This window comes from Conger conger, chromosome 17 (assembly GCF_963514075.1).
Source record: "Conger conger chromosome 17, fConCon1.1, whole genome shotgun sequence".
NCBI classification, from domain to species: Eukaryota; Metazoa; Chordata; class Actinopteri; order Anguilliformes; family Congridae; genus Conger; species Conger conger.
In genome coordinates this window covers 10314408-10338765 of record NC_083776.1, presented here as the reverse complement: position 1 = coordinate 10338765, position 24358 = coordinate 10314408, and the positions used below count along the sequence as shown (strand labels likewise).

At 41.4% G+C, this 24358-nt stretch overlaps 1 protein-coding gene across 1 annotated transcript in view; it reads left to right on the top strand.

Moving 5' to 3' along the window:
- The window catches only part of LOC133116891 (inactive dipeptidyl peptidase 10-like), a 64076-nt gene that overhangs the window by 37689 nt on the left and 2029 nt on the right, over positions 1 to 24358 (top strand). Inside the window, exons 7-24 of the mRNA XM_061226897.1 lie at positions 2338 to 2390; positions 2486 to 2567; positions 3336 to 3456; positions 7941 to 8095; positions 10337 to 10434; positions 10793 to 10916; positions 11460 to 11498; positions 12285 to 12392; positions 13158 to 13249; positions 13531 to 13578; positions 14844 to 14965; positions 15280 to 15327; positions 16146 to 16244; positions 17560 to 17629; positions 17800 to 17994; positions 21761 to 21815; positions 22013 to 22112; positions 23969 to 24027. Of these exons, the coding sequence (XP_061082881.1) occupies positions 2338 to 2390; positions 2486 to 2567; positions 3336 to 3456; positions 7941 to 8095; positions 10337 to 10434; positions 10793 to 10916; positions 11460 to 11498; positions 12285 to 12392; positions 13158 to 13249; positions 13531 to 13578; positions 14844 to 14965; positions 15280 to 15327; positions 16146 to 16244; positions 17560 to 17629; positions 17800 to 17994; positions 21761 to 21815; positions 22013 to 22112; positions 23969 to 24027 (1668 nt within the window). The remainder of the gene's footprint in view (positions 1 to 2337; positions 2391 to 2485; positions 2568 to 3335; positions 3457 to 7940; positions 8096 to 10336; positions 10435 to 10792; positions 10917 to 11459; positions 11499 to 12284; positions 12393 to 13157; positions 13250 to 13530; positions 13579 to 14843; positions 14966 to 15279; positions 15328 to 16145; positions 16245 to 17559; positions 17630 to 17799; positions 17995 to 21760; positions 21816 to 22012; positions 22113 to 23968; positions 24028 to 24358) is intronic.

Here is a 24358-nt window from a genome sequence, read left to right as displayed (position 1 = left end):
GAACACCTTTTTAATACAATCATTCACCAATCATCAAAGTTTGCATTCTTGGCATTTTCATGCAAGTGCAATATTCAGAGAAGCTTGAAGGAAATGACAATGAAGAAAGCATTGCACAAGGGGACCATGGTTTAACCCTTTGCTACAGGTGACAATGTGCATGTGTTCACGTGAAAGCATTCCAGCTCTGGTTTATTTGGCAGTCCGCTGACAGATGAAATAATCTTCCTAACTTTTCTGCGTCCATGTCTTCTAGTCTGCGATTAGTTCGAATGGAAAACAACTTTTTCAATTAATAGTGTGGTGCATTGCGACAGCTCACAGCTTGAAATATTGAGGACTCTTGACTAAAAAATCTGCCCACAGCAAAGGTCATTCTGAACACTGTGGCGCACAGTAGAGCACCTGAAAAAGCTTTTTTTCCCCACTTAGTTATATTGTAATTCATGTCACGGTTACCCACTGTGGGCACCTCGTATGCACTGACCTATGAGGTGCTCATCTGGCTCTTCCTGGTGCTCTGTAAGTAAGATTAAACTAGGGTTGACTAATGTTCAGTCCAAATATTTGCATGGCCACTCCACTTCAGGGCAGAAAGAGTTACAGTGCAGAAGCTCTTCCGACGCAAATTTATGTAAAAAAAAACTGCAGAGGCCAATATTTCATCAGTGAAGACTGATTATATCTTGTGCTTAATTACATTATCGAACAGGATATAGATGCAGTGTGAGAGGGTTGTGGCGATGTGGCTAGCAGTGCTGAGTAGCCCTGTTGCCCAGCAGATACTGGACCTGTGGGTCTTCAGGAGCAGGACTGAGTAGCTCAGTAGCCCAGCAGACACTGGACCTGTGGGCCTTCAGGACCAGGGCTGAGTAGCCCAGCAGGCATTGGACCTGTGGGTCTTCAGGAGCAGGACTGAGTAGCTCAGTAGCCCAGCAGACACTGGACCTGTGGGCCTTCAGGACCAGGGCTGAGTAGCCCAGCAGGCATTGGACCTGTGGGCCTTCAGGAGCAGGGCTGAGTAGCTCAGTAGCCCAGCAGACACTGGACCTGTGGGCCTTCAGGACCAGGGCTGAGTAGCCCAGCAGGCATTGGACCTGTGGGTTTTCAGGAGCAGGACTGAGTAGCTCAGTAGCCCAGCAGACACTGGACCTGTGGGCCTTCAGGACCAGGGCTAAGTAGTCCAGCAGGCACTGGGCCTGTGGGCCATCAGGACCAGGGCTGAGTAGCCCAGCAGGCACTGGACCTGTGGGCCTTCAGGAGCAGGGCTGAGTAGCCCAGTAGCCCAGCAGACACTGGACCTGTGGGCCTTCAGGAGTAGGGCCTGCAGATCACCTTATCAGGGGCGCATTGTCTGGCAGAGAGAGAGAGACTCCCCTGGCCGCCCTAATGACAGATGACTCACTGTAGCTCCGTAACGCCACCGCCGCTCCCCCAGTCACTCCCTGGGAGAGCTCAAATCAAGATGGAGAGCGCACAGACAGGTACATCACTCACACGCTCTTCATGGGCGATTGAGTCCCGGCGAGGGCTGGGCTGCTCGCCTCCATTGTGCCGATGATTGAGCGCCTGCTCCGGGGCGTGAGTCCTATTATTATGCAAATTCACATTTTTAAAAGCACCTAATTACAGCACAAATACGCTTGCTGCCATCATGGCGTTAACTCTTTAACTGACAAATTATGACAGTGATGGCTTTGGGTTACTTTCATGGGTTGTACCTTTTTAAAGAGGTTTCTCATTAAAATGAAATCAATAAGAATGCTATAATCCAGAACAGAATAATCCTACACTGTGGTTTTATAATGAGTTATGGCAACTATTATATGCTACTGACCTTGCAAAGAAGAAGACGGAGAAGAAGAACCCTAATAATTTGACCGTAACCCCATTAAGGCAATACTCTGACTACAGAAGTTGCCATGAAAACACGGGTAACATCAAAATGAGTATAAATATTACTTGTTGAAGGACATATAATATATATATATATATATATATATATATATATATATATATATATATATATATATATATATGCTTATCCATATGTGCAGAGCTCTCAATGGTGTGCTGTGTATATTGTATGATCACATGCATTAGAACTACATCTCTGGCTTTTAGTCATAAAACGAGGAGATTTAATAAATCATATAGAATATGCTTCAGTAGTTCCTCATGCCTCATTTGTTAACTGGTAAACTGGTAAAACGCTGCCAGGAACATTTTAACTGTGTCACTGCTACATGCTACCAGTCGATGAATGACCAGTTTTATCCAGTGTACATCCAAGATTGTGATGATGATGCCACATTATGTTTCTTCTTTATCTCATAGGTTTTCCGGTACTCTTTCCTGGCCTCATACTTGATATACAACTTGCATACCAGGTATGTACAGTATCAATAAGGAGGGGTAGGGAGGTTCACAGCTCTGTCGGAAAGGTGACACGTTGATTGCTCTCTGAATTACGTTTGTGCTTTAGGGAGGTCCAGGAGCTGAATCCTCCAGAGGTTGCCAATTCAGTTCTCCAGTTTGCATCCTGGGGGATCCGGTACCAGCAGTTGGTAAGGAGCCAGAGGACATGGCATACTGGCCTGTACAGGCCAGGGGAGGCTGGAGCCCTTGTTTGGGAAACCAGCAGAGAATATTTTCCTTATATGCAGTGTGCTTGTGGGTCTGTTTTCTTTGTGGGTTTTCTAATCCTGTGTATTGTAAACATTAAGGTTACAAATAGATACATTGTCAATGGGGCATTAGTAGTAGTGCTGAATACTTGCACAGAAAGTAAAAAATGAGAACAAACATTCGCTCTCGTTCTCCCTCTCTCCCTTTCTGCCTCATGTCACCCACACACAGTGTGTGATGTATCTAAGTAATTTATAAAAGTAATTTCTCACTCTCTCGTTGACTCGAAAACAATTTTAAATAGAACCAAAGATCTCACTGTAACTGTCTAAACAAATGAAACAAAAAAAGCATTTAGCATAAAAAGTACTGTACATTATTATAATGTGTTGACAGAGATCTACAGTGGAATAATATTTTTCATCTACTTCAAGCACTATTTATTTTTGACCTCAATAGTCTATTACAATATGTATGCCTAAAAACCTTGTGTATCATTTTTGACACTTGCTAACGACTATAAATGTATTAATAATGTATGGACCCTATTTGCATACTGTATTCCTTTGCCTTGTCAAATTAACATCTGCACTTCATTGTTAGTTTGAATATTAATACAACATATCAGGTTGTTGTTAGACTTGATGAACTTAGAGATTAAATGCAGCATTTTTAACTTAGATGTCATTTCCTCTCTTGTTTATCAGGTTTACATCTTTGAAAACAACATTTACTACCAGCCAGATATCAAAGGAAGTTCTTTGAGACTGACCTCGTCTGGACAGGAAGGAGCCATTTTCAACGGCATCGCAGACTGGCTGTATGAAGGTAAACAAATCCATAGATCAGCAGATGAAACCATCAACCATCACCTCTGTTTAACCAGTTCCAAAACATTTCCAAAACATCATTTTATAGAATTTTAATCATAATAATACCACTTAAATCACTGTTAATCGGCTGCAAACAAGAAACAAATGTGTGGAATGAACATAATTGCTGACTGAATTGTCATATTTTCAAACTATTTTCAAATTTGCCTGTGGGTTAAGTCTCTGTTATTTTTGTAATACACACATTTTTTTAGTGACAAAGAACATGAGCAATATGAACATTTTACGATACATATCTTTTTTAGTAATGCTCTGCTTTTTGTAGGTAAGCGATGCTGGCTGCACAGTCTGAATAATTTGTTTTTAAAACTCTCAAAGACGCACACAATTAAAACAAAGATGAGATGTCAGTAATTGCTGTGCTTATTCTAAAAAAAGGACTGGTACCAGGATGTGTACATTTTAAAACTTGGCTGGACTTAGATATATTCATACACAGGCTCCTTTACACTTTCAAAACGGATGAATCTATTTCCCAACTGCCCTGTGAAACAGGCATTTCTCCAAAAATCTAGGACTCTGTTTCACAAAGTGAGCAGAGTGACAACCAAACACTAAACATTTGACCATTGTTTGGCAGTGTACCCTGTTTGATTAACTGTTATTTTCCATACTGCTTTTTTACTGTAAGTAATTTAAGGGTGCTAAATATACATATCCTTTCAGTTAAATGGTGGAACTGAATATTTAACAGCGGCCAAATCTTTAACATTTCAACTGAATGACGTCTTTCAGCGTCTCATCAAAATGATGGCCTTTTGAAATCACTTCTTCTGTTCAAGAGCCTGTTCAAGACACATTCACAACCTGGCTCTCTCAATCTGGCCATCCAATCAGTCCTTAGGCCAAAGAAATCTCACTACCCCTCAGCACAAAGACGGGCTGAACCCGGCTGGTTCTATGAGTTTGAGGTTTCTGTCACTTAGCCCCTCTTCATTGTAAAGTGCTTAGAGATCCTTGAAAGGCAAAGGGATGGACATACAGTGCATCCGGAAAGTATTCACAGCATTTCACTTTCCCACATTTTGTTATGTTAGTCTTATTCCAAAATGGAATAAATTCATTTTTTTCCTCAAAATTCTACACACAACACCCCATAATGACAACATGAAAGAAGTTTTTTTGAAATTTTAGCAAATTTATTAAAAATAAAAAACTAAGAAATCACATGTACATAAGTATTCACAGCCTTTGCTCAATACTTTGTTGATGCACCTTCAGCAGCAATTACAGCCTCAAGTCTTTTTGAATATGATGCCACAAGCTTGGCACACCTATCTTTGGGCAGTTTCACCCATTCCTCTTTGCAGCACCTCTCAAGCTCCATCATGTTGGATGGGGAGTGTCGGTGCACAGCCATTGTCAGATCTCTCCAGAGATGTTCAATCGGATTCAAGTCTGGGCTCTGGCTGGGCCACTCAAGGACATTCACAGAGTTGTCCTGAAGCCACTCCTTTGATATCTTGGCTGTGTGTGGGTCGTTGTTCTGCTGAAAGATGAACTGTCGCCCCAGTCTGAGGTCAAGAGCGCTCTGGAGCAGGTTTTCAGCCAGGATGTCTCTGTACATTGCTGCATTCATCTTTCCCTCAATCCTGACTAGTCTCCCAGTTCCTGCCACCATGCTTCACTGTAGAGATGGTATTGGCCAGGTGATGAGCGGTGCCTGGTTTCCTCCAAACATGACGCCTGACATTCACGCCAAAGAGTTCAATCTTTGTCTCATCAGACCAGATAATTTTGTTTCTCATGGTCTGAGAGTCCTTCAGGTGCCTTTTGGCAAACTCCAGGCGGGCTGCCATGTGCCTTTTACTAAGGAGTGGCTTCCGTCTGGCCACTCTACCATACAGGCCTGATTGGTGGATTGCTGCAGAGATGGTTGTCCTTCTGGAAGGTTCTCCTCTCTCCACAGAGGAACGCTGGAGCTCTGACAGAGTGACCATCGGGTTCTTGGTCACCTCCCTGACTAAAATAAGACACTGTCAACGGGAGGTTGTGGGAGCGTTTCAGGGGTACTGAGAGCAGAAGAACTCAATCACTTAATCCCCCTTTACTTTATCTACCTTTTTATCTTTCAGTGTGTGTGTGTGTGTGTGTGTGTGTGTGTGTTATTGAGTAATACACTGTACAATTTCAGTACTTACACTGCATATTGAATGAACAGCATCAAACCAAAATTGAAAATATAATCACTATAAAGCAATAGAATACTGTGAATACTTTCTGGATGCACTGTACATTTCACCATTATTATCAGGCTCCCATAGCTTAGTTCTTTGTTTTGAAGCTACATTCTTCAGTGTACAATCTGATCATTGGCTGTCCCTCTCTGTCTCTGATGGCAGCTTTCACTGAATCTCACCCACCCCATGTTTTTAGATAATCGAGCTGAGGAACATCTGCATCCAAAACATTTTTGTGAACATTGGCAATTCCATTTCTAAGATGATTACAGTGTCAGAACACTTAGTGGGCTTTGTGAAAATTGTAAGAAACAATGAAAACAATTGGTACTGACTCATTTGCAGGGGTGGATTTCTAAGTATATTTAATCAGATTGGAAGGGCTTAAAATTCCTTAAATTCCTTAAAAAAACCGTAAGTTTTTTTTTTTTTTTTTATGTTTATTCAAACTTTATTAAACTTTGGCATTGCGTGATGTTTTTATTTTAAGGAAATATAACACCTGTAAGTAATTAAAATATTTTTTCTCAGTAAATTGTGCATAAATTGTGTTTTAGACGTGATGGCTGGTTTGTCCTCTCCCGTGTTTCCTGGCTGGCCATCTGGTGCTTTGGGCAAATGCCAGATGGGCCGCTGTCATTTATTTTACTGTGGGGGGGGGCGCACGTGCGCACGCTCGCACGCGTTGACACGCACGCATAGACACACACACGCAGACGCAGAGCCACACACGCGCACACACTTCCCTATCGCTTGAATCTATGCAGTGCTCTTGTTACCTTTCCAGAACAAGTGCCCCTATGCACTTCTGCAGCCAGATGTGTGGCACCCTGCCCCTTCTCCCCCAAACCATATAAACATTAAAGACAAACCGTAGGCTAGTCACTTTTACTTCCTGACTTTCGCAATCAAGCTGAACAGGAGAAAGCTAAGAATTCATTAACCAAACTATAACTGACATGCAAAGGCTAGGTCTATTAAATACCATCAATATGACAAGCATATCCACTTCAAATTTGCTCACTTTTTTTTTTAATTACAGTATTCTCCCAACATGTCAAACATGTAGAGAATGCAGACGACTTTGACTCTTTATTACATTATCTGGTAGGCTATTATTGGTAGCCTATTTTCTTTACAGGGAGTATAGCAAAAGGTAGCTGAGCAAAGTTGGATGGATTTTAAAGAAAAGCAATCGCCAACCTGCAAATCTATTTTTCTCATGTTGGTTATCGACATTAGTTGTCACATAAGCCACTGCTGTGATTAGATAGGTTTAATAACCCCCTGGGTGAAGGATATGTGTGTCCCTGTGTGAAGTGTGTGTGTGGGCCTGGGTGAAGTGTGTGTGTGGGCCTGGGTGAAGTGTGTGTGTGTCTCTGTGTGAAGTGTGTGTGTGTGCCTGGGTGAAGTGTGTGTGTGTGCGCCTGTGTGAAGGATATGTGTGTCCCTGTGTGAAGTGTGTGTGTGTGCCTGGGTGAAGTGTGTGTGTGTGTGTCCCTGTGTGAAGTGTGTGTGTGTGCCTGGGTGAAGTGTGTGTGTGTGCGCCTGTGTGAAGGATATGTGTGTCCCTGTGTGAAGTGTGTGTGTGTGCTCCTGTGTGAAGTGTGTGTGTGTCCCTGTGTGAAGTGTGTGTGTGTGCTTGGGTGAAGTGTGTGTGTGTGCGCCTGTGTGAAGGATATGTGTGTCCCTGTGTGAAGTGTGTGTGTGTGCTCCTGTGTGAAGTGTGTGTGTGCCTGGGTGAATTGTGTGTGTGTGTCCCTGTATGAAATGTGTGTGTGTGCCTGGGTGAAGTGTGTGTGTGTGCGCATGTGTGAAGTGTGTGTGTGTGCCTGGGCGAAGTGTGTGTGTGTGCGTGCCTGTGTGAAGGATATGTGTGTCCCTGTGTGAAGTGTGTGTGTGTCCCTGTGTGAAGTGTGTGTGTGTCCCTGTGTGAAGTGTGTGTGTGTCCCTGTGTGAAGTGTGTGTGTGTGTCCCTGTGTGAAGTGTTGTGTGTCCCTGTGTGAAGTGTGTGTGTGTCCCTGTGTGAAGTGTGTGTGTGTCCCTGTGCAAAGTGTGTGTGTGTCCCTGGGTGAAGTGTTGTGTGTGTCCCTGTGTGAAGTGTGTGTGTGTGTGTATGTGTGTGTGTGTCCCTGTGTGACGTGTATGTGTGTCCCTGTGTGAAGTGTGTGTGTGTGTGTCCCTGTGTGAAATGTATGGATACTGTGTTCTTGCGTAATATGCACACATATACCCACAGAGGAGCTGTTCCACTCCCATGTTGCACACTGGTGGGCCCCAGATGGGGACAAACTGGCCTATCTGTCCATCGACGACACACTGGTGCCCCAAATGCTGCTTCCCTGCTTCACTGGAACCCTATACCCCCGAGGACAGCAGTACCCCTACCCTAAGGTAAGCGCGCATTTGAGAAGATCCTCTGTTAAACTACTGGATTAAGATGAAACATTTATATAAACATATGCATTATTTTCATGATACTTTTTTGAGAATGAGAAAATAAGTAGATAAGAACGAAAACATGTATTATTTATTTTTAGGACAAATGCTACTGCGTAATGCAATGCAAATTAAATTAAATTACTGAAATGAATTACCCAAGATGCATACAAATTCAACACAGTGATGCCCTTGTGCAAACCAAAGGTATATGTAATGTAATGCAATGTGTTGTTGGGTGGAATCCAGAATGCAGGCTCTCTCCTCCTTATACAGCCTGCTTCCTCCCCACCCACAACTACATCCAGTCTCAGACCTGAAATTAATATTTAATAATAACAAATGAAATTTTTCCTTTTTATTTTTATTTAATTGTTAAAAAACAATTAGTGTGTTCAAAGTTCTGGAAATTGGAAAAGGGAGTGGGAGTAAATATCTCCTGCTCAGTGTCCCATGCTCAGGATTAAAAGAGGGCCTTTTGCGGGTAAATAGTTTTAAAGGCTGCAGTTAAAACACTGTTTGGCCCAGCCCTGAGGGTCTGAAATAAAGCATGGGGCAGAACGATAGGACTTTTATTAAAGCCTTATCAAAAGTATAACTCAGCTCTGAAAATGAGACACTGTCAATGGGAGGTTGTGGGAGCGTTTCAGGGGTACTGAGAGCAGAAGAACTCAATCACTTAATCCCCCTTTACTTTATCTACCTTTTTATCTTTCAGTGTGTCTGTGTGTGTGTGTGTTATTGAGTAATACACTGTACAATTTCAGTACTTACGCTGCATATTGAATGAACAGCATCAAACCAAAATTGAAAATATAATCACCATAAAGCAATAGAAAGAATGTTTACATTAATGGTTCAGTCTATTGCAGTTGGAATGAAAGTATGCTAGATGCTCACTGGGTCCTCTATTCGTCAGTAGATAATAAACGAAATACAATGCATTATCGCTGGTCAGAGACTGCAGTGTTGTGCAGAAATGTTCCAGTAGTAAATACATTCTGGGGTAAGATGTCCTTAGAAGCCAGCCATTTTGTCCACAAACCAAAGCTCTATCTATATTATTTCTTCATTTATTTTTATTTCATGCTTCCCAGCCTCTTGCAAATGGGCCAGTTACAATTGGTCGTGAATTAATAAGATTCAACCTCATCATGTTTAATCAATGGCAGACTGGGTTCAGGGCTTAAGAACACTCTCTATGGCACCCTTGAGCCGTGTTCTCATTTTGCTTTTGTTCGTTGGTCCCTCCATTATCGTCACTGAGGCTGTCATTTCAGAAAATACTGAGGCCTTCTGAACTTGAAGCTAAAGATTGTGTCGCATTGCTTTTGCATCGAGCCTGACAACAGAAAGGCATGTTTGTAAGGCCTATGTTGTGGAGTGCTGTAAACACAGCTTTGAGTGAGGAACGCAGTACTCATCCCTTCTCACAAATCCCTTTCAAGGCACTGGGAAGCATTAAGAGTTTAAGTTTAAATTAAAAACTACAAAACCTTTTCCCTACGATACATATTGAAATATAAGGTCTTTATTTCACCAGAAAATGAAGAGACTCAAATTAATGTTCTTCTCTTTCTCTTAAGCATCAAATGTTTACAATTTATTCTTTGAAAAATTAGCACCCAGCAGTGAGCTGTGGTGGCGCACAGCTAAAGTAACGGTCCTTGATGCAGGCGTCAGTTTGTTGCAGTCGCACACCAAAGACCAGGGTTCGATTATCAGTCCTGCCAAAGCCGAGTTTGGCCGGCGTAATTGGTGAGCCGCTCTGTGGGTGGTGGGAGGACTCTGCAGGGGCTAGTATGATCACCGCATACAGTCATGGTCACGGTCCCGGGGTCTGAGATGATGTCAGCCTCCAGGATCGCAAGATCTTAACCGGGCTGTCGGGGGGAATGGGGTCATAGGCAGTGTATCCCCAGTTAACATGGGTAATTGGATTAGATAGGGTGCAAAAAATGGGGAAAATACATTTTAAAAATCACACCAAACCAATACACCTTTTTTCCTTATATTACCAAAATGCTTAGACATATATTTGACAGCATAACTGTAAATGTATTTTCTGGGAATTAATGATTGTGTTTGTGTGCTGTGTTGCTTTGACCTGTCTGTCTGACCAGTGTTTGAAATATTCTGTAGAAAAAGGTCACGGGTCTGATTTGCAGTATATAAAGTGTATTCCCTGCATTACAGGCTGGACAGATTAACCCTACAGTCAAGCTCTATGTGGTTAATTTAGATGGAGCGTCGCAAACAACTGAACTGCTAGCTCCAAGCAGCTTTGAGAAAAGGTACATGCAAGTTATTACATTTCAGGATGAATAAATACTTTCCGTCTGCTATGTGACGTAAGCTTCTTAAATATAGTTAACAGTAATAGAAAATGTGCTGTATTGCTGAAGTCAAAAGTGTGAAATGCAACACATTTAAAATAACTATGATCATTATGACAGTCAAGTTAATGACAATGTCAACGAAGAGGATTATGGTGAAAATGATGAAGACATGGATAATTATTCCCCCTCTTCCAATCTAATTGAAGAAAAACTGAATCTAAATTTAATCTTGCGCAGTGCTCTTGGATGATCAGTTCATTACCATCATCATGGAAATAAATAAAAAATTAAAATAAAAAATCCTCCTCTCCAGTGAGTATTACATCGCCATGGTGAAGTGGGCCACCAGCCAGACGCTTGCAGTACGATGGTTGAACCGCGCTCAGAACACCTCCGTTCTAACCTTGTGTGACGTGTCCAGGGGAGACTGTGTCAAGGTAGGTTGACCGGCAACTACGCTGTATGCATACGGTGCTCAAACACGCTCCTGATACGCTGGAATTGCAGGCAAGCAGGACTGAAGGAAGTTTCACCCTTATTGTTCAAGTTTTGTACTGTACACAGAATTATATTTGTAGGGTGGTCATTACTGTAACAATAAAATCATGCATGCAGTATTCGGCTTAACAATTATACCATTGTTTTTTAACTTAAATTCAGAAGTCAAGCCAAAGTGCACTAGTTGAATGCACTGCCTTTCCATGTCCTAAAGATGTGCAGATGCCGCATGGTATTCACACCCAATGACCACATTGACTTCACACATAATGAAAGGCCAAATTGATTGAATTGATTGATTGAAAAGTCATCATTGATTCCAAATTAGGTCCAGTTTAATTGCTGCAATAACGTAAACTGTTCGAGAGTCGACAGAGAAGATGCACCTACCCTGCAGTATTATCAAGCGTTTTACTGTTGACAGGTTTGTGTTTTGAGTCGTCTTATTAGTTCCTGATGTCTGCTTCCTTTGTCTTCCTCAGAAACATGTGATGACATCAGATACCTGGCTTGACAGGCAGGTAAATACACTGTAATATCTTACTGTGGGTACTTATTATGCCACATCACATGACTGCATTGGTTTGCCTTTTAAATTGGGTATGTTTATAAATTTTGGTTTCACCATGTAGGAATGACAGAACTTTTTATGCTGGGTATTAATATTATGTAAAAAAGTAATCATGTTTAGTCATTTGTCACATATTGTTTGCATGCAATTATCATTATGGTGATAATTATTTGGTCATCCACTGTAGCCCTTTACAATTACAGAGCTCAACAGACCTCTTTCTTCTGCATGATGTTCCACACCATTTCAATGGTTTTATTTAACTAGGCAGACCTTTGGTGCTAACACTTAACTTCAACCCCTTGCCATAAGGCTGACAAAATACTATTATACACATGACATAACAGCTGTCACTAGATGGCATAAGAGATGATGTCAGGTTATGTCAAATTACATAAAACTGTCATGCTTTTATTAGAAAATTTTATGACAGTAACATGACAAAGAATTATGGAGATCGCTGTGTGTGTGTGTGTGTGTGTGTGTGTGTGTGGGTGTGTGTGTGTATGCGTGTATGGGTCTGTTCGTGCCTGCTTCTCTGTGTGTATACATGTATGTGTGTTTTAGAAAAGAGAAACTCTTAAGAATTATGTCTATTGAAATGAAAAAAAAAAGAGAATGCCATTTAAAATAAATAAATAAATTACCCGCAGAGCCGTAAAAATGGCCTACAATCCGTCGGATGTTCTCTCCGTTATTGCATGAAACGTTCCAGCTTCCTTCATTTGACTTCCAGGAGGAGGAGCCGGTGTTTTCCGAGGACGGGGGCAGGTTCTTCCTGGCGCTTCCGATGAAGCACGGGGGACAGGGATCCTTTCGGCACCTGGCCGTGCTGTCCGATCAGGTCACCGCCAGAGGCCCTCGAGCCTGTCCACGCCTCTTCGTTCCGCCTCCCCCTCCTGTCCTCATCTGCCCTGACTTTGTTTTCACCAGTCTAACTTTCCCCTCATACCCCCCTGTGTGCCGTTTTCAGAGGTGGCCCGCAAAGTCGAAGAGCACTGCTCAGATATCGGGCCTGAATTCACAAGATCGACCGCAGTGGCCCCCGCGGTTTCGCAAACACAGTTTGAGATTAACTTGACCTTGTGGCTCTTACATAAAGCAGACCTGTTTGCTGTAAGTTGACTAGAAATCCATCAATCACTCGCGGAAGCTTCCCGGAGCAGGACCCGATTTAACCTATTTTTATTTCCACAATGCACATTCATTTTTATTCTTATTCCTTTTTAATGTCTGTTTAATATTTCCTTCTCTCTTGGGTGTGACATGGGTTTGTGGATTTATTTCCTGATATATTTCTGTGACCCGTTTACATTTCCTTTTATGGCATGTCGGGGGCTGTTATTGATGATGATATAGTCGATGGGCCGTAATGTCCCACAGTACTGCTGCCAGATGCAGTATTACACTATTATTACATTGTGGAGGTCAGATCGAGGGCTCTTCCTGATGCGCACAAGCCTTGCTACATTGCTCTATGTCTTGCTGTCTTGTTTACCTTATCTGACCTCAGACTGGTCAGCCTCAATGGCTCTCCTATCCAGACCAGAGGTTCTCTTGAGCCAAAATGCAGAAATGACAGTTTGCCGTAATGTGCTGCTGCCCACAGGCTAAGCGGGAGGAGGTCAGCATCCGTCACCTGACGTCAGGGAACTGGGAGGTGACCCAAACCTTGGCATACGATGAGGGTACAAACACGGTGTAAGTTTAACCATCCTTCATTGACCTTTATTTGAACAGGCATTTTATAGAGAACACGTTTTTTTAGCAAGTTAGTCAAGTTCATGTTGACTACTGAAAAACAAGTGGAATTTTCTACAGCTGTTAAATGTAGTGAATTATGTGAAATACTTACAGGTATATCAGAAACCAGTGACACCATATAAGGATGCATAAGTTTTTTGAATTATCACCAAACAGTTTGGATAAAGTAATACGGTGGATAATCTTGCAGTTATATAGTTGCATTGTTCTGTCCCCAGTTATTTCCTCAGCACTGAAGAGGGGTTGAGTCAGAGACAACTCTACAGGTGTGTCCTTATTCAACATTTTTCATATCTTACATATGTTTTTATAAATATGATTTTACATTTCATGTTCATGCTTTGTGCTGAAAACCGTGGATACGTTTTACTGATTATTGTCCACCCCATGATGAGAGTGGCACATTTAAATTCAAGTATGAGTTTGAAATTCAGCAGCAGTGAAGTTTAGTATTATAAATTCAACCGAGGGGGGTGCTGGAGGGCTCTCTGTTTAGATCATCCTAGCACACATCAACTCAATGGCCCCAGTGATACTGAAATGAAAATAAATGCTTCCATCCATCCAAAGCCGTTCCCTGTGTTTCTCTCCATTTCAGAGCTGAACCCACTGTGCCCTTTAAAGCCATTGTTGGCAACTCAGTTCATGCTGGCCAAACAATGGGTTAGTCGGCGGTTGTGCAGTGGGTTGTTCAAAGGTCATTAGACCATTCAAGCCAGCTAGTGAAAACTAGCTTCCATTACTGTGAAGGCAATTCTTATTCTTCCATGCTGGTGTTAAGAGACTGACCCTTTGCCCAAGTTCTCGGCCAAGCTGCATCGGCAGGGATGGTTCAGCGATCAATGGGCCACTGCCTGAACAAGACAAGCTAGAGCTTTTCTTTCCCCAAGAATAACCTTTTATATTTATGACAAGCTGGCATTGATTTTCTGTATTGATTTTTGTCATTTTGTCATGATTTTATATTTTTGTTCCAGCTTGTTTGCTGGTTTTTAAGGCATAATGTCGGCCAATAATGCCCAAGCGCACTAACTGTTACACATTGAAAATAAGAAAAGCACTCAACGGAGAATGTTGGTGAGATTAAATGGATGAGAATTCAGCTTGGCAACAGAACTCTAAATAAAGAAGCAAGAGATATAAGCCACCTACTGTATATCACTTTCATAAGATTTATTTATCCTATTCAAAGATGGATGACATTTTTGGCAGGTGGCATGCTTGCCACCCATCTAGACCTTCTAGATTGACATGACCTTGAGCATTCTCCTGTTACTTATCCCATTGCATGTTACTCAGCACATTGCATGTTACTTGTTAGGGGATCGTTGAAAAGCCATTTTCTCTGTCCGATACAGTATATGCAGGTTGAGAAGTAACACAAAAGAAAATAAAATTCAGCATTACTGTTGCAGATTTTGCCCTCATCGTTTTAAAATGCCTGGGGTCCGATCCCCTGAGGCTCACCCCGAAGGCTCGCTTTTAAATGCTGGTTTTAAACCTGACTCACCCTCTCCATTCTCATTCCAAGGGTTTCGACCATGGACCCGTTCCAGCGAGAGTGCCTCACCTGTAATCTGCACCAGCCCCAGTGCACTTACTATAGCGCAGATTTCAGCCCCAGCACACAGCATGTTCTGCTGAACTGCAAAGGTATACGTGCAGCTGTGCATCTTCACAATAGCCTGATCGCAGGTACTCTCCTCTGCACAGATAAAGGCTATGTCCCACTGACTGTTTTAAATGGAAAATGCAGTTATGTGGTGCTGGCTGACTGTGGATTGAGAGTAACATTTTGAATGATGTGCGTGTAATGAACTTTCTCATGTTACAACTGAAATGTAAAATATTTTGCTGGTGGAATCAAAAGCAGAGTTTTTGGATATATAATCTAGCCTAGGTGTAGTATCTTACTATACTCAATACAACTTGTGTGCATGTTTGTGTGTGTGATCTCTTTACTACAGGTCCTGGTATTCCACAAACAACAGTCCACAGACTGAGCGATCTAAGCAGTAAGTACAACATGAATAATTAAATAATAAATCACAACAATTAAAGATCAATTAATGAAAGCATACGTGTTGGCCTGAGTAACTCCTGTAAAAAGTCATCAAAAGCCCCTAGGCGGCGATATGGTCTTTGCCCATTAATGGAATTAATACACGTGAATGTGGACTCTATTCTTTATTACATCATCCTGACACAGCCTTCCCTGTGACATACAGATACCTTCTGGAGGACCATAATTGCTAGTTCTAATAAATCTAATAAAACGGGGCATTATTTCCTTCCTGGAAATTATACGCTACCGTAGCTGCGGAATTCATTGATAAATGTTTAATCGGTCTAGCCTCAATACAGCACATGCTGAAAGCATGGAATTAAGTCAACTGCCTCATTATTCTGTGTTTATTTACTCCGCTGTACAGACTGGTTCCGTGTTGGGGATGTGTATATAACCGAAAGTAGGATTCCCATGTGCATAAATAAAACGCAAGTGACGCTGAAAGCATGTGACACTATTACTCATTACTCATGAAATAGGTGTGTGGACAAATAAATAACTGCTGACCAGTGTTGGCTAATATTAAAAATCTATTGTACAGATCTAAAATAAGGAAAGTGGTAAAGATTGCTTTCTCGTGTGTTACTGCTGCATACTTTTCTGAGAATATTCTTCTACGAATATATGAATAACTGATGTTTTGGGGAACGCGACTGGCATGCCTTTTTCAACAAGTCAATTCATTATAAAGCCCTGAGAAGGTTTTTTATTTATTTATTTTACTGTTTTCATAACATATATATCCACTACCCTGTCATCTAATAGGTAACCTGACTTTGGAAGACAACAGGGGGCTCAGAGAGGCCTTGAAGTACAGACAAATCCCAAGGAGAGAGAAACAAATTCTGCATGTGAATAACTATGGTAGGCACCACTCACCCAGCTATGCTATACCGAGCCATGACAACAGCCCCAGCATGTTTGAAAGAGGGGTGATGGTGATGATGCTTTCTGCTGTTATAATCACCCCCCTCCCTGGAGAGAAAGAGAAAGAGAGTGGGAGGGAGAGAGAGAGAGAGCTTTTTCTGGCTGCTCTGTGACTGTTGAGCCCACAGGTGTGATGGAGGTGATTTCTGTTGTTCCCCCCCACCGAGAGAGGGAAGGAGAGAGAGAGAGAGAGAGAGAGAGGGAGGGGGGGAGTGAGAGATAGCTTTTCTCTGGCTGCTCTGTGACTGTTGAGCCCACAGCTGTGATAGTGGTGATCTCTGCGAGGGCTAATGGACTTGTGGAAATGTGTCTGAAGAATGTGGGGAAACAGGGATAAATGGGCAATAAAGATAAAAGAAAAAAACCAAAGGCCCTGAAGTTGAAGTCTTGACTTACAATGAAAAAGCAGCAGTGACAAACACATCCATCAGAGTGTACACGAATACTCAGCAGGTAATATAAATACACAGAATCACATCTGGGTCATTACAGATAACGAGATAATGCATTGTTTGTTACCGTGGCTTAAACTTGTGACTGTAAGGCCAGCCTGTACCCATAGGGCCACTATGGTGAATGACATTGATCCAGGTTAGAGCAGTATTATGGTTATGGTTATTTGACAGTTATTTGAATAGACCATTAGTCCCTGTTTTTCAGATAAATTGCTGTGTATTTTGTTTAACATGTCAGTATTCCCTTTTTTTAAATCAGCATTGCTTGAATAATAAGCATCTGACACCATTATGCCTTTTTGCTAAATCTGTGCTGCCTTCAGTTGTGCGTACATGCAAGCCCAACATCACAAGAGTCTATTTATGTCACTTCCTGAGTGATGACAAGTGCCACTTTGAGTGGCAAGTCTAGCAAGAATGTTGATTTAGAATAAAATGTCAAGACCATTATAACATCTCACTAACTTCACAATAAAGAAGGAATCAATGTATTTTATGTCCAAGGCCTCCCCAAATATTCTTCAGCATAGCTCTAATGCAAATAGAGTGGTTTTGCATTTTATAGTTTCATAAACAGGGTGAACGCTTGTACCAATAGAACATACTTATTATACATCTGGACTTTTATACTCTTATGTTCTCAATAATAAGTCATCCTGAATAATCATTTCAAGCAGAAACTGTGATTATTTGACATAAGTTATAATCAGGGATGGACACTGTTCATCTCTTATGTATTCAAGGTGTAATTTCTCTGAATTTGACATGTCTGTTATTCTTTTTTATTCTAATTTTAGTATTCCCCATGGAAATATATTTTCCAGTGGATTTTGATGAAGCAAATCAGTATCCTCTCCTTCTCATTGTGTAGGTATCGGTACCTAAAATGCAAAACAATTTGTCAGATCAACAGTTCTGATGTACAACTTGATTCATATTGAACAACACATTTTTATAATGTATAAATAAACCAAATGTGCTGGACACTGTTAGATAGACGTGTGTCGCTGTAAAAGAATACGACTGTGTCCCTACAGTGACGGCGCCCCCGGAGGCCAGTCGGTGAACGACCGCTTCCAGCTGGACTGGGACTCGGTTCTGGTCAGCTCGGACAGCGTGATCGTGGCCCGGCTGGACGGCAGGGGGAGCGGGTTCCAGGGCCAGAGGGTTCTCCAGGCCATCCACCAGCGCCTGGGCACCGTGGACGTGCAGGACCAGATCGCGGCAGTGGAGTGAGTGCCTGAGAAATCAGCCTCTTTATTATTGAGCGAGCTCCGAAAGGATGCTTTCCCTCTAAAAGTCCTCCAAATGTGCTTCAGCGGGTTTTTCCTATCTGTTACCGTTAAACTGTCAATTTCAGGGGGTGGCAAAGCGATTGAACTCTCTGAGTTCCACCATTGATTTTTGTCGATAGGAGTGAGGAGATGTCACTCGGTTCGGATCGCGGCTTGTTAAATGAAGAGTGACCTAACTGTCGATCTGAGCCGGGTGAAAATTAGGACTGTGTCTCCCAAGGTGTCACCGGAAGGGAGGGTGTGGTGTGGTTCTCAAACTATTCCAAAATATCTTCCCATGGACACTACATTTTCCACTTTCATTTACATCAGACAGATTTGATTAATTTAATTAAAAACATTAACCCCTTAAGTATCACCTCTTTTCTTGACACGAGCTTAGAAATTACTTAAAATGGTTACTATGCTTAAACCCTTTTGCCTACAGACATAATCCTGGCCTCCTCTGAAAGGTAATTCTTTGGGGTTTGTTTACCAGAATTACTCTAAATATTACTAAAACAAAGCTACAGAAGCTCAAACACAGTGCAATCTCTGAAAAGATTTTGGAGGCATGTCACAATGCTGGAGAAATCCCCTTTCATATTTGAGGACAATATCACCAAAAATGAACATTCTGCATTGTTCTTTCTAATCTATGTCTAGGCAGTTTTCCAAAAAGGACATTTCAAAAGCAGGCTGGCTCCTTATTTATAGACATCCATCCATCCATCCATCCATTATCTTAACCCGCTTATCCTGAACAGGGTCGCAGGGGGGCTGGAGCCTATCCCAGCATACATTTGACGAAAGGCAGGAATACACCCTGGACAGGTCGCCAGTCCATCGCAGGGCACGCACACCATTCACTCACACACTCATACCCACGGGCAATTTAGACTCTCCAATCAGCCTAACCTGCATGTACCTGGAGGAAAGTACCTGGAGGAAACCCACTCAAACACTGGGAGAACATGCAAACTCCACACAGAGAGGTCCAGTCTGACTGGGATTCGAACCCAGGACCTCCTTGCTGTGAGGCGGCAGTGCTACCCACTGCATGCTTACTGAAAATTCTCTCTAATGCGTAGGCATTTCAAAATAATATTTTTAGCCATACAATCTCAAAAGCTGTTTTTGCTGAAGCGCAAGACTTCAGATGTGTGCATATTAAAAATGCTACAGTTTTGTTACCCAGGCAAAAAAATGCAAGCTTAACAAATTATACACTGTTGGAAATTTAATGTCATTAGCTAAAATGTTTGTTCGTCGTCACTTCAATAACATTCTCGTCATCAGTTCTTTGATGAGCTGGAGTCATACTGAATTTTCTTTCACACGGATGGGGTTAACACATTTCCTCTGCAACTACGTTACAAATACTGGTCAGACACGGTTGCACTTGGGCCCATCATGTTCGAGAGAGCCTATAAAAAACATAGATAATATCATTATTATGTACAATTACTTTTGTAGGAGTATACAACTGCGAAATGGATATAACTATGACAGTTTCTCCAATGGACATTCTATGTTTGGAGTTAACAAATTTTTAGGATGAGAAATAATTATACATTTGTAGACACTTGTCGTGAAAAGGACACTGACATTACCTTATTTCTTGTAGTATGTGGATTTCCAAAATGCAGAGAACGACAGGTCCCCCCACACTTGTTTTACTACCCACATGTTATGAAATAAGGAACTGTTGTGGCTAAAGCAATGGCATTTTAAAATAGGGTATACAGAACAGTTTGAACATTTTTATATTTTAATCATTTGGCAGACGCTTTTAATCCAAAGCGACTTACAAGTGCATAGGTTCTTCCACAAGTCAAAGCATCACATCCATAACTAGGAAAATACACATGAAATGCTGTTATATAAATAGGAGGAGGGATTCTGCTGTCCTGACAGTGGTAGGCAAGTCATTCCACCACTGAGGAACCAGAACGGAAAACAGGCGTGAACGTGCAGCTCGACCGCCAGGTGCAATTAGAGAGGGAACCATAAGGCGACCAGAGCTGGCAGACCGGAGTGGTCTAGCTGGGGAGTAGGGAGTGATCAAGGATTGTATGTAAGGTGGGGCAGTCCCCTTAGCAGCCTGAAATGCCAACACTTGGGCCTTGAATCGGATGCGTGCGGCAATAGGAAGCCAGTGGAGGCCAATGAGAAGTGGGGTGACATTAACGGTTTCAAACAGTGTATCCTGTCACCATAGTGATTGAAAATTGTGCCCTGAAAAAATCAATGAATGCAAAGAAAACCCAAGGGGTTAACTTCCGTACCTGAGCACATTTCAGGCCTTTTATTCATTAAGTGGGTCACGGATCTCAGAAAGTTTTGGGTATTTCTGCTATCGTGGTTTTGCAATTTGTCTTAGAATACATTTAGAAGTTTAAATTCCTTTTTCTAGATTGACCTGATTTATTTCAATAAATGATCTATATCCAGCTGAGTAAGTGAATAATATGTAAAAGTATGTTATGATTAATGAAGAATGGGGGCAGTTTCTCAGCAACTAAATATTGATACATGCTGCTTTTTTAGATATTTTACAGTCTATGTCCAATTTATTATACAGCATTTTCCTGTGTCAGCTGCTTTCAGACAGGATTCATGCTGTGAATAGGAATATTCATGTTTACATCATACTGTTTTACCCCAAAACAGAAGTGCAGTTTAGAATCTTAAATTCATGGAATCTCAAAAAGTACTGGATATATTTTTATTTTCTGTACTTATTATATACTTATTCAGTCAGGTAATGTGCGTGTAAACTCAAAGGTGCACATGTAACTAAGCTCCCATCTTAGGATATGAGTATTTAACCTTCTGGTTACAGTTACATTTCCTTAACGATTGCTCTGTTGTTTGTGTTCATCTGGGTCAGCCCAAGTCTAGAAACAGAAGTAATGAAGACACAGAGAATGAGATTGGGAGAGTAAGACTGAGAAAAGATTGGATAGAACAGGAGGGATAGAGAGATAGAAATAATGAAATCCTACCTGTAGCAAACAATGGTGCTTCTGGCCTCATCCCCATTTGCTATCACCTTTCACGCACTTGGAAACATGAAACTAAACACCACAATTTCAATAAGTAATACCCCCCACCATTGCTAGCATTTCTGTAAGAAATCTCCCATTATTGATCATTGCTCCCTGGGCCTTAGCTGTTGAAGTCGATAGCTGGGGCAGCAAGTCGATACAGGGGTGGGAGTTGCCAGGAGCCAGTGCAGAGGCCTCAGGAAGGCCACAAGGAACATAAGGGACATTTCCAACTAATCTAGTGCTGCCTCTATTAAGAACATGATCGCCTGACGAAAGGCTGAGAGAGAAAGAGAGACTGTCAGCCGGGTCTTCATTGTTGTTCCATAATGCTAGAATACAGAAGTAAGTCTCCAACCCGGACATACGTCAACATGAAGATTTGTGCTGCTGTGGATATTTAGCAGCACAATGTTCAATATTAAAATTAATATATTAATAGATGGCATGCAGGCATTATCCTTTTGTAAGTTTTTCTTCTCTGAAAAGCATGTTATTGTATGTGTGAAATATTTCTGAACTTCTAGCAGCTGATGAGTTCCTGTGCACCAGATCTAGTGGTTTATTTGGATACCATTGTACCATGGGAAGTCATTTGTTCTTAGGCCTGTGTTGCTGGTAATTTTCTTTCAATGGAATTAATTACTGCTTCACTTCTCATTCATTTCTGTTAGGTCTCTGGGCAGGCTACCCTACGTTGATCAGAATAGAATTGCTGTTTATGGAAAGGTAAGGGGGGAGGGGTATTACTTCCGAATCCTTATTATTTGTAGTTTTGTAGTCAAAGTTGAGTTGAATGTTGAATTTAATCTTGTCCATAGTTTAACATTCCATGCTGACACCTGACAGTACCCTATGTGATGGGGTAATGGCAGGTAACAGGTGGAAGGTTCTGGTCTGACAGTGATGTGTGTGTTTCCTGTCAGGCATACGGAGGCTTTCTGACCTCTCTACTCCTCCTCTCGCCAGTCACCCTGCTCAGGTGTGGGGTTGCTGTGGCACCAGTAACAGACTGGAGACTCTACGGTGAGCTGTGCCATGCGTGTCACTTTAGCTTTATTGGGCCGCAACCTCTTTAATTATGCACATCCAGGCTACACTGGAAAAATACTTAAAATTAATTAAAACATATCTGTTTTTTTTTTTTTTTTATCATGTTGTGGTGTCAGACTAATGAATAATCTGCGTTGGCCGTGTAAGCAAGTGTTCTTTAAAGTAGGTGAAGTGCACTCATTCAACTAATGCATTTTCCTGTAAAAAATCAATGAATAAAAATGACTGGCTGTGTTAGGCCATCACTTTTACTTTTTGTGGGAAGCTATGCAGTCAGCTCCAGAGTTATTGGCACCCATAAAAATGAAGAAATAAATGCTGCGTATAATAAACAACACAGATTGGACACACCTAGCCCTTTTCTGATTAATGACAAATAGAAGAAATAAAACATTGAGTAATTCACATGTGGTCAAACTGCAGATTCACAGCTTTTATTAAAGTAAATTTTTTATACATTTTGCAATGGCAGCATTTTTTATATGCAACCCCCCCCCCCTCCCCTCGACATAATATTTGACATGATTTGACATAATGTCATGTTTTGTATTTGGTTGCATACCCTTTGCATGCCATGGCTTTCTGAAGTCTGTGACCTGCCAACATCACCAAAGACTGGATATGTATGGAGCACATTTTCTGGTTTTTAGTCATCAAGGGTCCATGGTATCAAATGAGCCTCAAACCATTGTGCAGTTTCCAGATATGCAGTAGACACTACAAGGGAGGCCGTGAAGAACCCAAGGATCGCAGTTTAATAATTGCAGATTGGCTGCATCTTGGGGTCACCAATTATCAGAAAGAACTATATAACGGCACCTCCGTACCAACAACCTCCTGGGGTGGCACAAAGACAGCCCTTACTGAACATTTGACCAATTTGATGGCTTATTACACATACATTGAATATACTTCCATTCGTTTTTAATATTTTATTTTGGCATTTGTACATTATTCTTCAAGATAAGGTTTGGTGAGTTATTCTGGCCTTGATTACAACTCTGCCACAGTTGTCCCATATTAATGTAAACTTGACTTAAATAAATAATTCAGAAGAATGATTATGAAAAGCTTGCCTTTACCAACTCAGTTAGCATCCTTAAACCTGTAATTCCTTTGAGCTGTATTGCTCAAAGAAAACGCCTTCGAACATCATTTAAAATCTTCTGAAACTGTGCTGTCAGGATTTTAAATCCAGAAAGGGTTTTCATTTCACTGAAGTTATGAAACAGAACATGTACTTTACAGGCTGAAGAACTCTAGCCTTACCAGTTATGGATGTATTTAAAGTATTTAAATACACATCCCTAAATGCAATGCCAAATCGTGTGTTATTAATGTGTACATAAAACAGATATTGCATATTATATTCTATTTTATTTTGCCATGTTGGGCTATCTGTAGCTAAAGTGTCTGACTGGGGCCTGGAAGGTTAGTGGTTCAAGCCCTGGTGTCGTCACAATAAGATCCACACAGATTTTAGGCTCTTGAGCAAGGCCCTTAACCCCACATTGCTTCAGGGGGGATTGTCCCCTGCTTAGTCGAATCAACTGTGAGTCACTTTGGATAAAATCATCAGCTAAATAACTACAATGTATTGTATTTGTTCTTGGTATTTCTGAAGCTGAATGAGGTTAGGATTCACGGAGAATTCTAGTAGTTCTTTCCAACCTCCCTAATGTTGTTTAGCTGCCATCAGTGAAGATTTCATGCTTTTACTAACATAGTGAGAAAGTTCATTCTTTTTCATCATTTCATTTGACAGTCTTAAGCTTCTGAACACATATAGATTCATGTCCTGCCTGTTTGTTTGTTTTTTTTTTCAAAAGGCTCAGCCTTCACAGAGCGATATTTTGGGTTCCCCCTGAAAGAAGATCGTAAATACCAAGTAAGGACTGATTTTCCAGTGCTTTAATTTATCGCTGCTGAAATGCTTTGGGAATTTACATGCCTGTCAAGCACCTCATATTCAGAGCTATTCATATTCATAGCATCTGTTTCATATTTGTACAGTGGTGTATTTACCAGAGAAATTAAGATAAATGACCTTGAAGTGCTTTAAAAATTCAATATATTTGCCTGTATCTACAGGCAACTGCCAAAACAAAGGAAGCACTTAAATAAATTAGGGATTCAAGTTGTACTGACAGCAGGCGCTTCCACAAGGCAGTTGCATTAACATCCCAGCACAGTCCTGCTTGTGTATAAGGCCCAGCTAG